Genomic DNA, 15,339 nt, shown 5'->3' with positions numbered 1-15,339 from the left:
TTTAATTTCTCTACCCTATGGCCCCTACATTTCTGCATAAGGCACACAAAATGGAAAACACTACAGGAGTTTTGAAGTCGTCAACTGATTGGTTGAATTCTACAGGATTTCTGGGAGACGTGTGTGTTGCGTTCTTTAACGGTCCATCCACACATAAAGCCGTTCTTGAAAAAGGAAGCTGTTGTGTTTACAACTGTGACAATGAGCATTTACCATGATCAACTAAACACTTTTTTTTAAGGATTTGAAGTCGTCACCTTTATTAATACAGCGCTTTATGCAATTCAGATTTTTTCAAAGCAGCTTTAACAGTGATAAACAGGAAAATTATTCAATGATGTGGTTCATTTCAGCTGTACAGCAGCTCTAAAAGAAAACAGTGTAATTGTTCAGCTGAAGTCCAGTGTTGATTCAGTTATGTTTGTAAAGACCATCAATTAACAAAAAAACAGTGATGTCATCAATCAGCTCAGGTCAGTTCTCATCCATTAGTGTCAGTGCAGTCAGATCAATAATATTGTTGAATATTAAAGTGTGTGATGTTCATGGCATAGACTCTTTAAAATGCGTCCAAGAGTTTTACACATCGGTCTGTTATTGTAGGGACATCGACGTTACATTTTCTGTGAACCGACTGTGATTGGTTGCTTTTCATGTCAGTCAGACAGCTTCTTGGGCGGTCCTTGGCCAATGGAAACTGCTATGGAGTCCAGACCATCTGCTGAGTCTGGAGTTCTGGTTATGCAAGAATATTTGGGGACTGATTGCTTTGCCCTCTACCTCTCTGGTGTGTCTTTGTTTTTAATTTATACATATAAATGTTGTTTTGTTTCTCTAATGCTATAACAATAGATGGTAACATGAACAGTGATGGTTTCCAATGTTGACTAAATAGTTTTCATTTGCTATTGGTGTTTAAAAAACTCATTTCATTTATCTTGTGAAACTCTAGAGGAGACATGAGTGAAATTTATTGGGACATTATCTCAGGAAACTCTGAGAAGCTGGAGACTTAAGCAGAAGTATCCATTTGCTGTCCTTTTTATCTCATTGTTGTCTAGAAGAACCCATTGAGATATTAAAGAGATTTAATTTGTGATTTTTTCTGTCCTACGAATTTGCATGGACATAATTTGCAGTTGCGTCAACAACGTTGGCTGTAAATGTTTTGCAGATCTCCTCTCGATTTCAGACAGACAGGAATAGTTAGTGTAATGTTTAACATATTTAAAGGGTAAGTTCACCCAAAAATGAAAATTCTGTCAGTAATTACTCACCCTCATGTTGTTCCAACCACGTAAGACCTTCGTTCATCTTCGGAACACAAATTAAGATATTTTTGATGAAATCTGAGTGCTGGATCACTCCTCCATAGGCTTCTAAGGGACTGAAACTTGCTGGCCCAGAAAATGTATTAAAGACATCGTTAATATAGTCCAAGTGACTACAGTGGCTCAATCTTAAGTTTATAAAGCGACGAGAATACTTTTTGTGAGCAAAAAAACAACAAAAATAACGACTTTATTCCACTTTTCATTTCCTTCTCTCTGGGCCTCGAGTTTTTTCACGTAGTATAACTGTCTGTGTTGCACGTCACGCATAGGCTCACTATTGGCCGACGCTGGTCACGTGTGTGATGCGTGTGATGTGCAACACAGAAGCGCTGCGCTAAAACACTACGTGAAAAAACTCGAGGCCCAGAGAGAAGGAAATGAATAGTGGAATAAAGTCTTTTTTTTTTTTTTTCGCATAAAAAGTATTCTCGTCGCTTTATAAACTTAAGATTGAGCCACTGTAGTCACTTGGACTATATTAACGATGTCTTTAATACATTTTCTGGGCCAGCAAGTTATAATGTCTTAGAAGCCTATGGAGGAGTGATCCAGCTCTCAGATTTAATCAAAAATATCTTAATTTGTGTTCCGAAGATGAACGAAGGTCTTACGGGGTTGGAACACCATGAGGGTGAGTAATTACTGACAGAATTTTCATTTTTGGGTGAACTAACCCTTTAACCACACTTATTTCTGAATCTAGAGAGGTTCAAAGGTGCCACATGGTCGTTACATTTTCAAGGTGCCACATACTATAGTGTTTCCACCTCAGAGTTACGCCAATCCATCACACACTTTGACGTTCACACATATTCATAACGTCACCTTTCACGTTTTAATTCCAGAGCCGGTTTCCTGGCTGACAGCTGTTTTCCCATGCTGTGATTTGATTACAGCTAGCAGCTCCAGAAAGGTAGTGATGGTTGAGTTATGCTGGCTGCGGTGGTTTCCATGCCTCTCTGAGCTCTTGTCTCTCTGGAGAGACTGCTTTCATTTCGATGATGGGGACTTGACTGCAGCCTCCACCTCATCAGCAATCACAGCACTTCCCATGTCAAGCACTTCCCATGCTCTCTGCGTGGCACATCCAGAGCTCTCTCTCTGTATGTTCTCATGTTTATTGAGCCCAGGAGGCAACAGACAAAACATCTCAGACGGTGTTTCGATATTCTGGTGTCTGGCTATCTAATTGCCTCTCCAACACAACCTTTGTTTAAACTCAAGCCATTCTGCTAATTAGTTCTACACAAATATTGCTTTTCAAGTATCAACAGCATGCAAATGGACCTCAGTATAGTGGGAACGTTATTGGGCACATTTGTGTCCCAAAGATTAATTTTTATTACATTTTTAGATTTTTACAGATGTTTTTTTTATATATTGTATGAAGGTCACAATAAAACATTGAAAACATTAGAATTTTCCTTTATCATAAATTTTTGCTTTTTATGTATAGATTTGATTGTTTTACCCTTGTCTCAGACTCAATTTCAATCTCAAGTTATAAAAATCCATCATAAAAATAGCAATTATTACATTTTATGGGGAAAAAAACTATAATTGTATCATTTCAATAATCAATGAGTGAGTTTATTGTGTGAAATTGATTTACAGTTTTACACAAATGATGACTGTCCCTCAATTATAGCGTTCCACAACAAACAACAACAGTATACATAAAAAAAACATGTGTGTATTTAGGATACATAAAATATAGCTAGCTATGAAATTAGGTTTAGCGAGACAAAAGATTCTGCATTTTATTCCACAAATGTTAAAAATGTAATTTAAACACATATTTGCTCATCCTTAAATCTGGCCGTTCTTCAACTCTTAATATATCGAATTTAATTCTATCCAATGCTGCTTTCTGTCTCTTGCATTTGGAAACACTTTAATGCTATTCATTCAAACAGCCTCTGGTTAATGCTTTCTGGCAAGTAAATGCTCATTGCCACATTATGCTTTCATGGAAAAATTAATATGAGCAATGTTTAAAACAAAGCTAATTTCCTGACCATAACTGAAACTGACTGCATTGGCAGTCACGTAGCAGCTTACATAGTGTCTGAGTTACGGAGAGGTCGGATGACTGAATGCTGGGAATTTTGAAGGAGAGTGTGGAGATTTCACATTTGCATTTCTTGTGGAGGCTCTCATTAGGCATAAGATTAGCAGAGCAGGCTCATTTGACTGTGGAAATTATTTTTATTCTCGTCAGATGGCATTTTTGCCCGAGGGTTGGGAGAATTCAATTTCCTTTAATTAGCTGGGAAGTTTGAGTGCCACCTTAATAACATACCTGCTCTTGATCTCAAACGCCCAGAGCCCCTTGGGTCTCTTACCAACCGCACATGGGAATAACATTTATTTAATTGAAAAAAAGGACTAAAACAGATATCACATATGCACTTCAAATTAAACGAGTTGAGGACATATTTTAAGGACCTGGCATAGAGGTTTGGTATAATTGATACATCTCCCGTGATGTCATTCTCCTTGAAATCGGTTATTCTGTGGTGAGATGAAGCAATAACAGTCTGGCGAAAAGCGCACAGATGCAGGGAATGATGTTGTTGCCGTGTACAGGATCTCATTAAGGGAGGGATCGAATTTACTTCCAGCTCTACTGCACTGACTTTGAGGCAAAATTCAATTATTCTTCCAATTTCATTAATGTATTTCACACAGGTCCACTGGGAGCAGATTACTGAAGCTTGGAAGAGGCCACACTGAACGCCTCATGTCTCAGCTGCTCAGGCTGGAATTACACTTCATGTTTAGACAGGAAAAATGCAGGGTTAGTTACTGATTCACGAGCCGTGACTGAACACACTGATGAGATGATGTTTCTTGTCCTATAGGAAAAGACAATGCAGGGAAAGAGTCATTAAAGGAGGCTCTGAAGTTAGAGCCGTGGCTTAGCGTTTGGTGTATAGCTGCAGCATGAGGACACGAGTTCCAATCCTTTCTTTTCCTCTCAATATTATTAGAAGTGCCAAATCTAAATGTAAAATTTGCTCTTAAAATGAACTAAAACAGTCTTGTCTGAATCTGTAGTAGCTTAAAGTCTTGAATTTTGAAGGTTATACGACTTGTGTACTGTCGTTCGAGTACTTGAGCAGTTTGAAAAGAGATTCAAAGTTTGAAGGTTATTATGAGTCTCGTATAATGTGAAAACTTGGGAAGAGAGATTTTGAAGTGTGAAGGGTTTGTAAGCCTTATGTAGTTTTGCTGTATGCTGTAAGCCAACAAAGTAAGTGTAACAGCAGTCTCTGTCGTAAGTAGTTGAAGTAAAAATGACAAATTTTCCCCTCTGACAGTTTTCCTCATTCATTCCTCCAGAAGACAACAAGTTCAGCGATGCATCGGCAGTGCTGTTCACGTGGGTCGACAGAGGCGAGGTGAACCGACGCACAGCCAATCATTTCTACTCCATGATCCAGTCGGCGAACAGCCACGTGCGGCGCCTAATGAACGAGAAAGCTCAGCACGAGGAGGAGATGGAGCTGGCCAAAGAACACTTTAAGAATTCCCTGCTTGCCATCCTCACACAATGTAAGATACCTCCTGCCTTCACTGTTTTTATCCCAATTGGTTACTCTGAGATTTTTATCTAGTGTTGCCATGACAACGGCACATCCTTTGTACCGAGCAAGATGATGTAGCTGTCCTTAAGTGGGCTCAGTCTCAGATCTGATTGTTGGACGTTTCTCGCTCATATTGATATGACTGTTTGAGTGTATTTGTATATGTCCAGAACAACAACATACACAATACTGTTCCTGACTTTAACAGGCAAGACACAGGCTCTGTTCCAAAACCTAGAGAGCTGCCTACATAGGCATCATAGGTGAGCTTCCTACACAGAGCCGTTCCAAAAGGTAGGCACCATAAAGCCACCACATGTATCCTTCACGGATAATAAAATCCCTTGATGTGAAAAAATGCATCACATTTACCGTTGCTCTGTAAAATTTTGGGGAAATAAAGTAAATTCAATAGTAATCTGCGCAATTGGGAGTAGTTCAAGTTAGTCACACAAATTTGCCTGGTCGGCTGCTTGGTTTGATAGTGATCTCTGTGTGAGCTGTGATTCATGCATCGCTACACTAATGACAATGGACCTTTTTTTGCCAGCGAAATTTCACAGAAGTGACCACACCTTGACAACAATTAGAAATGTAGATTATAAATATACTTAGTTCATTCTATAATGAAATATTGATAAAATGTATTTTCATTAGTCCTGTCTTATTAAAAATTGTGTATTTGTGTGTGCCAGTCCACAGAGACCCTAAGGGGATATGTAGATGAAAAAAAAAAAATATGAGAATAGACGAAAATTTTTATTCTCTTGCAAAATATTTGCATTATTGCATTCCCCTGAAAAACTTGGCATTCTCTAACGTTCCTCCAAGAAACTATTCACTCGCAAAATATTTGCGGTCTCTTGCAAAAGTATTGCGTTCCCCCCCGAAAAGTTGTGTTCCCTCTCAAAACATTTGCATTCTCTTGCAAAAGTATTGTGTTTCCCCAATAAATGTGTTCGCTCTCAAAATATTTGAATTCTCTTGCAAAAGTATTGCATTTCCCCTAGAAACTGTTCGCTCGCAAAACATTTGCAGTCTCTTGCAAAAGTATTGCATTCCCACAAGGAACTTTGTGTTTGTTCGCAAAACATTTGCATTTTCCTCCCACCTGCATATTCTTCTGCAAAACTGAAAATGAAAAGCATTAAAATATATATTTTTTTTTTCAATTAACCATCGTCATGTCCCTTTAGATGCTCTGTACCAATCAGCTGGTTATTAACACAGAATTAAACGCCAACAGGGTGATCAGGACACAACATTGAGTTGAGGGTTTTTGTACATTACCCTGCTTATTACTTTGCTAAACACCAAATAAATAACTAGGACATTAACTATTGATCTGCCTAGATATTATTTTATAATTTTACCTGTATATTATGTTAAAGCTTCTGCTATGAAAACATTTGTCCAATGTACAAAACAACCAAACTAGCAACAAGATGAACATGGCAACAATATTGCAGTATTGTTATTGCAGTAGGCTATAACAATATATTGCAGTATAACAATACTGAGGTCCTCTGAGGTAATTTCACTGCAGCAGATAACTAAGACTTGTTTCATTTGTATGAAACAAGAGTGAATCTGACATATGTGATGTGAGAGACATGCAGCGATTTTGGTGAGGCATTGCCATGGACAACTAGTAATACTGTATTAGGAAATATTTGACTGCTGAATCCAGCAATTGACCAGTCAGAATCTAATAATCTAGAATGCAGTGTAATACAAGTTATTTTAATGTTTATGTTTAAGTTAGCTTAGCAGAAGTCAAATCAAAGTGTATGAGGTTCGGATGCTCTTTAGAAGGCAACAGCTTACAGAACGTATCCATAGAAAGCAAGGCAGCTTACTAGTCGTGGAACAGAGCCACAGTCTTTCCTTTACACAGTTCACAACCCTTCACTGCAGATATACAATATACAAATGTACACTAGGAGATATGATGTATGCTCAAACAGCATTGAGACCTAGCTGCCTATGTCAGTGTGACTGTAGCCAAAGCCCATAGAAGGGCCCTGGGTAAGTACAGTCTCAGTGGAAGCACTCTGACCATATAGCAGATGTGGAGATGTTCAACTTATCTTAAAGGTAGGCCAACATCAGATTCACTCATCTTTTTTTCGGCCTGGACAGGTGAGAAGACAATATCCCAACTCAAGAAGTCAAGAAAAGTCATTTGCTTGAATGAATATGTGTGATGGAGAATTGCAATTGGCAACTTGACAGAATTTAGACATTTTCAACTCCATATATGTGCATGAAATACTAAGAGAAATGTATTTTAGAGTTATGCCAGTTAAAGTGAAGAAGATAATCGTATAATTGTTTACTTGGTCAAATTAATAAATAGCAGGCAACAGTTTACAAATGGTCCAAATCTCAATCCTACAATCAGAGGCGTCATGCACTTTTTTGAGGGGGCACCACTTAGCCTCGAGGGGGTGACAGCAGAATCAATGGTTGTTGGACATATTTTAGCTTCAAAACTAATAAATTCACCAAAAGACAACAACTTTGGGGCACTATTGACTTACCTTGTACCTACAATATTCTAAAGGCCGGGACATACCAAGCCAATGGTCCGCTCTTGGGCTGTATTTTAGCATTGGTTGGCTTAGTTCTTTTGGTGTGTTTCGCACTGTTGGTTCTAGTCGGACGTCGTCTGGGTTTTTTGAGCCGAATTAGCCTGTTGAATCGGCGTCGGGCTGTCGTTAAGAGAGAGAACAGTGATTGGCTGTTCAACTTAGCGAACAAATCAGTACACAAGAAGTGAAAGTGATGAAAGCGAGACGGTACAGACAGAAGAATGTAATAATTATACGCCATCTTACCTGAGCATTCGAATGCACGAATATTTTCATAATAACATGAGCCGACTGGAATGAAGAAAGTAATCAGCGTGATTCTGGGCTTAAGATTAGAGTAAACGTATAGTTTTCTTCCCAATATGTAGAATATCGGATATCAATAAAATACGTCGTCAAATTATATTTAAAAGAATTATTGGCGCTTTCATAGACAGTATGTTCTACAAATTATCAATTATTTTTGCTAGTACTTATCTGTATTAAAATGTCAAAATAAACATCATATGGTTAAAAAGACTGAAGAGATGTGATATATGACGAGTGCTGAGCGTGTCCGTCTCTGGCTCAGCGCCAGCCAAAGCGTGAATGTAGATTTTAATTTAGTTAATAACGTGATGCACTGATCGTTCTAATCACACTATGGTGTGATCGTACGCTTCAAAGGGTTAATTGTCAAATGTAAAAAATGTTTTTGTGTGTTTTGGAAGCTGCATTCAAATCCATTTGGCTCAAAAATATGAGGGGGGCATGACGCCTCTGCCTACAATCGTAATGCAAATCCAACAATCTGCAAATGCAAAAGTGAAGAAAATGCACACTTACACATTTTGAGCTAAATCCTCAATCAATGTTTGACATCAAACACTTCAAATCCATCATTGTAGACTGTTGCCTTCCTCAGTCCTAAGGAATTGAAACAGCAGCTAATGAGATGTAAGTACAACAGACACTATCAGGGGCCTCTCAGAGAAGTGTTGCGAGGGTCCTGATGCGTCTGACTCTAGCTGGCGCAGATGCTGAGCTCTACATAAATGGCTTGTCTTGTCTGACTTCCTTACCCACCAAAGTTGAGCAGATTACGGCTGTGTTCACCGCTGCCACCAGGCAAAAGGCATGGGACCATTTCTCAAAAGCGCAGCGCAAGAACATAGACATTTGGCGAAAGCAGTGCGAGGTTGGTATTTTTCCTCCCCTTTTGTCATGCTGACTCTACATCAGGGGTCTCAAACTCTGGGCCAAGATTTCTCATTACAATTCAATTTTTCAGTTGGCTGTAATATATTTGAATGCCAAAGTATTGCGCTTATATTTAATAAAATTATTGTGAATGTTCAACTTCCCCCGAAGGAGAACACCACCTGGCCAGTAGTAGTTTGAGACCCCTGCTCTACATGGTACACTGACACGGCAGCTGTTTATATGGCAGTGTATCTTGTGGCTTTTCATTGTACAGACTTGTGGGCCCTCACACAGCAAACATCCCAGTTTTCTAGCCTCTGCTCTTTCGTGCAGCAGAGCTCTCCTTGAAATCGCCACCTAGAAAGAACCTCCATTGCTGCCATGGCAACAGATACTGGCAGGATTATAATGATGCTCATCAGTGATTAGCCTGAATTAATCGTTAATAACTCATCAAATTTGAATTAGGTCTTTATGAGGAAGGAAAAGGGAGGTGCATGTTAACCTACATTGTGCCATTATGAATCTATCCTTTTAAACCCCTGAATTCTCTGGAATGCACAATATGGAATTTCCATATTCATAATATGGAACATCACCAGTATGCAAAATTCATCTTAGTGCAAACAGAATACTCAATGAACCTTGAAACATACAAATCCCTCACTGGTGATAGACTCCAGCTGCAGTCTTTCCTCCAGCCATCTGACTTTTTCCGTGACTGTATATCATGAGCAGTGATGTGAGGACCAAAAGCTAATCCTAGAAATACACTGACTGTATTGATTAATTGCTTTGAGTCAAGTCTATGAAAGGATTCCATTTCAGTTCACAGTCGCCAAGAGGTAAGACATCAGTGATGCGGCAGAGTCTTTGGTGCTGTGAGAGGTGAAAGCCAGTTGATATGCCACCCCTGTGAAGAGATCTGTTGTTGTTTTTTTATAAAAAATAATGTAGCACTGTTTGTAGAGTTAAGGCCCGTTCACTCCAAGGAAGCGAAAACAATAAAGATGGTTCTAAAAATCGCTCTAAATGTATATTAGGGTTCACACCACAACTATAATGATAACAATATTGTTGGAATCACTTTCAGAATTATTTTTTTCCTGCTGATGAATGACAAAAACATTGACAGCCAATCAGAATCCATCCTGCTTTATAGAGCTCAAGCATTTAAAGTGGCAGACGGCAAAACTGCAGCACATGCTTATAATAAACAGAATGTTATCGTGCGTTGATGTGGATGCTAATGTAGTTATCGTTATAGTTTTTCTTATAGTAATCGCTCTTGGTTGTGAATGAGACTTAAGACAATGTTTAAACATTGCAAAAAGTCTTAAAAAATCATAGAAATTAAGAAGTAATGGAAAAATGCTATATATTTTAAAGTTTTAAAGGGTTCATGAACTGAGAATTCAAATTTTCCTTGGTCTTTTGACAGTTAAGAGGTCGTTATACTATAAAAATATTCTGTAAGTTTCAAAACTCAAATCTTCCTTGTTATTCCAAAAACTGCTTTTATTGAAACCAAGGCCAGAAAATGTCAGGATCTAAAAAGTGGGGACGTCACAGGGCAGCGAAAGACTGCCTTTACAGAAGAATATCAAAGCCTACATCACCGCGTCTTTGGCGCCGCCCACTGGCGCGTTGGTGAATAGTGACATGAGAACGAGAAAAGATCGACACAGGATCAATACCATTACCTTCCAAAGGATCCTAATGCTAGGAAAGTGGGTTTTTTTGTTTTTTTTTTGTTTTTTTTTAACAGTGTGAATGTCTCAGCAGTGCATTGTTTGTATTCCGTGCATTTCACCTGTGGATTATTTGGTAAATCAGTCGCAATTTCGACGCAGGCTTTGCAAACAGACTTTTACGAAGTGGATCTGCCAGCAATGCCACAAACATGTAAGTAACCATGTTTATTCTAACGCCTGATCTGTGATCAGTGATTTCTGATGTGTAATTATTCAAGTTCAGACAGATTATCTTTCTCTCAAAATCGTTCAATACTGGTTATGCATCAGTAAAACAAGCCAGTGACTAAATGATCAACTTCACATCGTTTCTCTTTGTAGGATGAAAATAATCTTATTTAAACTGTGATTAAATTATATACAGAAAGTGATCAAAGAACGCTCCCTTTCCAATTGCCCAAGCTGTCAATCACACAGTGCTAGTTTATCTGGACACTTGCCAAAACTCTCGTTATGTAATCAATGACGCAGTTACACTGCACAACGAAGCTCTGCTGTATTTACATCGTGTTTGCATTGTTATTTGGTGAAAGAATTCGTGAGAGTGCAGAAATTGCGTTGCAATGATGAGATCACTTCATTCACGCGATCAACAGACTGTCTGTACAGATCCGGCCCACATCTGGGCCGTATGGAATTCACATTCACATGGGCCGATCACAGACATGTTGAGCTCAATGTGATCTCATCATTGCAACTTGATTTCTGCACACTAATGAATGCTTTCAGCATAACTAACAGTGCTAACCATGGTGCAAACGCAATGTAAATAAGAGATTCGTTGATTACGAAGATTTTGCCTTAAGTCCAGAACTTGCGCTGTTTGATTGACAGCTCCAGCGCTGTGTGTTTGATTGACAGCTCCATCGATTGCAAAGGAAGCTTTCTTTGATCGCTTTCTATACATAATTTAATCTCAATTTAAATAACAGATTATTTTCATCCTACTGAGAGAAACAATGTGAAGTTGACCATTTAGTCACTGGTTTGATTTACTGACACATAGACAAAGAACATCTGACTGTACCTGAATCATTATCAGGCATTATAAGGAATACAGTTACTTACATGTTGTCGCATTACTGTCGAGTCCATATCATAAAAGTCTGTTTGCAGAGCCTGCGCCGAAATTGTGACTTATTTACCACCACGAAATGTACCGAATACAAATAAATGATGCTCACCTGAGACATTCACATTGTTGTTATATTGTTTTTAGTTGAATGATCCTGCTCTTCTCTCCTCGTCATCTCACTAACACACCAGTGGGCAGGGCCAGCATTGCAATGATGAAGTAGGTGTTGATTTTCTTGTGCAGAGGCGGTCTTTCACCTATCTATTACATCATAAATAGGCACATTTCAGGACGACTTTCGCTGGGCTTGGTAACAATAAAAGCTGTTTTTGGACTAACAAGGAAGTTTTGAGTTCTGAAACTTAGAGGATATTCTTATAGTATGATGACCTCTTATATGTTAAAAGCTCAAGGAAATTCTGATTTCTCAGTTCATGACCCCTTTAAAGTGTATTCCGCTGTTATTGTCCATGACAAAAGATACCATTCATTAAATTAAGTGTGAATTTACTATTAAATAGCAGATCTTTCAGCTAAATTTAAACAGAAACACAATTATGAAACACATGAAATATGTGACATGAAAAACATACAAAAAGTTACATACAAAAACATACTAAGCATATACTCTGGTAATCCAGAGTTCTCGCGAGAGCACAAGTTGAATTTGCTCAGCGAGTTACTCTGGTGTCGACCAATGATGCTCATTAAATATGCCCCTCGATCTGAGCTGCACCAATCACATCGGGTTATCTGATATAGGCGGGCCAGAGGCGAGCTAAACAGATGACGACAGCGCTGTGACGTCGAAGTCATTAGTAAACATTGCAAGAAGGCTATGGATGAATACCAGTTGTTTGAAATGGCTTTGGCCGCTACAATGAACGAGTTAGACTTGGCTTTTTATCTAAAACAGGAACAGAAGACGCCGCTCGAATCGTTCCTTTGCAAGAAGGACGTTTTTGCTGTTTTGCCGACCGGATACGGTAAGAGTCTAATCTACCAGTTAGCTCCGCTGGTAACTAAGTGTATGGGGTTTATTGTTGTGATTGGTCGTAGTGTTATCCAATTGCGTGCAGTGAGATTTTCAAATGCATGCTTGGTGCCGCCCCTCGAGCTGGCCGATTTTCATTAGTCGACGCCAGACCATTAATCTTTTAGATTTAGGTCTGGATTTCCAGGCTACTAAGCATATGCTTACATACCAAAATGTAAACCATTGTTTTGGCTAACAGAAATCTTAATTTATAAAAAATAACATTTTGATGTGTAATTCATAAAATATATATATATATATTTGGTTTTATTGTGTTTACTCAACAGCTTTTATAAAATATATGATATTTGGACTCGAAACCTTATTGTTACTGAGATATAGGCCTTGTGACACTGTCCCAGTCTGACAACCAGTTTCAGTCTCGCCTATTTTGTTGGCTAGAAGTTGCTTTTTGTGAATGCAGTCTTTATAAAAAAGGAATTTTAAAAAATGTGTTTTCCCGAATGACTATAAAATGCTATTGGAAAAGTCTTGGAAATTCATTGGTCAAAAGCTGCGGGAACCCTGTAAAATAATAGAAATATGATATCAGAAACAATCCAAAACTCCCATTTCTATTCCTGTAATACTACTGCTTTCAAGAAACAGATAAAAGTTCAAGCGACACAGTGCTAGAATAAAATGCATTCAATCAAAGATAAAGTAAAGCTCAAATGCACTGCCTTTTATGGAGTCAGATCTGCAAGATTTCACAGTGGTGGCATTAAACGTCCTTTGTGCTGATCCCTATAATGGCTATCAGAGGATCAGTGGGCTTGGAAGTTTGTGTAATGTGATTTTTACGCTCCATTTTCAGACCTAGACAAATGAACTTTCACTATTGCTCGGCACTGAGACGGCAGAGCCTCGGTTTTCCCTCTGGGTTGTATTTTATGGTTAAGGAATCAATCACCAGAGCCTCTGGTTGCCAAATCATTGCCTGGTTTTTCATCCGATCAAAATTTTCCAGGTTAAATCAGAGTAGAATTGCAGAAAAAACATTTCATTGGTATGTGTGATTTTCATACGTTACTGCCACATTTATACAGCAAATGAAGCTATAAAGTGTGTCCTTGTAGAATTACTCAGAGCAGAGGAAATGTTAATGTGTGCAAAATGTAATCTTTAATCATTCAAGGTCTCAGACAGAAGCCAGTAATGGGATGTGTGTGTGTGTGTGTGTGCCTGTGTGTGCGTGCCTGTGTGTGTGTGTGTGTGTGTGTGTGTGTGTGTGTGTGTGCGTGCCTGTGTGTGTGTGTGTGTGTGTGTGTGTGTGTGTGTGTGTGTGTGTTCGCTTGATTTCTGTATTGTGCTCCATTAGGAGCTGAGAAATGCTCACAGTGAAGAGATCATGGGAATACGAAGAGAAGAGGAAATGGAAATGTCAGATGAAGACTTGGAGGAAAACCCCTGCAAAAAGATCAGAATGGAGGACACTGGTAGGCCTGTGATCAGCCGCTGATTTTCATAATCATGATTCATTATAGGATGCCGGGGACTGACTGTGCCTAAAAAACCCTTAGACCTAATGGCCTAACATCTAGAGCTGTTTTACAAAGCAAATGCAGTGCAATTAAACCGATCAATAAATCGATAGTAATGGTAACTGGTGAATAAGAAGAATGTGTAATGCAGTGCCATAGAGAGCTTTGTTCAGCGCCCACATAATTACATTTTATTTTAGGGCTCAACAATATGGATTTTTTTCTGCTTGGCCAATAGTTTAGATTTTTACTTGCTTTTCACTTGCCGACAAAAAATAAATACACACACATAACGTTCAAAAGTTCAAGATCGGTAAGATTTTTTAAATGTTTAGTAGGTCTTTTATGCTCACCAAGGCTGCATTTATTTGATCAAAAACAGTAAAATGTTATGCAATAAAAATATTATTACAATTTAAAATAACTGTTTTGTATTTGAATTTTTAAACGATTTTAAAATGTAATTTATTCCTGTGATGACAAAGCTGAGTTTTCAGCATCTTCAGTGTCACATGATCCTTTATTCTAATTAAATTCTGATTTCCTGCTCAAGAAATTATTACTATTATTATTAGTCTAAAATTGTTGTGCTGCTTAATGGAAGTGTGGAAGTGTTTTTTTAGGATTATGAATCCAAAGTAAAAAACAACAACAACAAAAACAGCATTTATTTGAAATAGAAATCTCACATTATAACATCATAAATGTTTTTATTGTTATTTTTGATCAATTTTATGCATTTGCTGAATAGAATTAGCATATCTTTCACACACAAAAAAAATATGGTGCAAAACTTATTTGTTTATACATTTTCTAACTCTGTTTGTAACTGATGCTTTCAAGGCTGTCACAAATCACTCAGTTTCACACAATTTCATCAATACCTCATCAATGTCTCCCGAACTAATCTTCATTACCGAACTTTTCCATTAAATCAAGGAATTATTATTAGCCTGCTACATTACAGTCACAGATGAACTTTTCCTGGTGAAGCAGTCGACTAGAGTAAATATACAAAATGATAACACTTTACAATATACTTTATATAGTGTTAAAATGTCCTATAGGACCAGTCTTGCTCTCTCACTACATCTGATCATGTACATGTGTTTTAATGCTTTGAAAATGAAAACATGGTTTGCTGTAATAATTCCTTGATTCAATGAAAAAAAATAAACACAATCACCCTTGTTAGTCTCTAATCAAATCAGCTCTGCTGTGACCACTTGTATATTTAATAGGTTTATTCAAACGGAGCGATCACATCCTTTAGATAACCTTGAGTACAAC

The 15,339-nt window shown here is 38.1% G+C and overlaps 1 protein-coding gene across 2 annotated transcripts in view; it reads left to right on the top strand.

Moving 5' to 3' along the window:
• The window catches only part of enox1 (ecto-NOX disulfide-thiol exchanger 1), a 104,990-nt gene that overhangs the window by 74,222 nt on the left and 15,429 nt on the right, over positions 1–15,339 (top strand). For both annotated transcript variants that reach the window (XM_084122218.1, XM_084122219.1), the window contains 3 exons: positions 4,680–4,892; positions 8,589–8,695; positions 13,887–14,004. In XM_084122218.1, the coding sequence (XP_083978344.1) occupies positions 4,680–4,892; positions 8,589–8,695; positions 13,887–14,004 (438 nt within the window). The remainder of the gene's footprint in view (positions 1–4,679; positions 4,893–8,588; positions 8,696–13,886; positions 14,005–15,339) is intronic.

This window comes from Abramis brama (genome assembly GCF_963993115.1).
Source record: "Abramis brama genome assembly, chromosome: 8".
Classification (NCBI taxonomy): Eukaryota; Metazoa; Chordata; class Actinopteri; order Cypriniformes; family Leuciscidae; genus Abramis; species Abramis brama.
The sequence above is the reverse complement of the archived record's forward strand: the minus strand, read 5'-3'. Positions and strand labels throughout refer to the sequence as shown.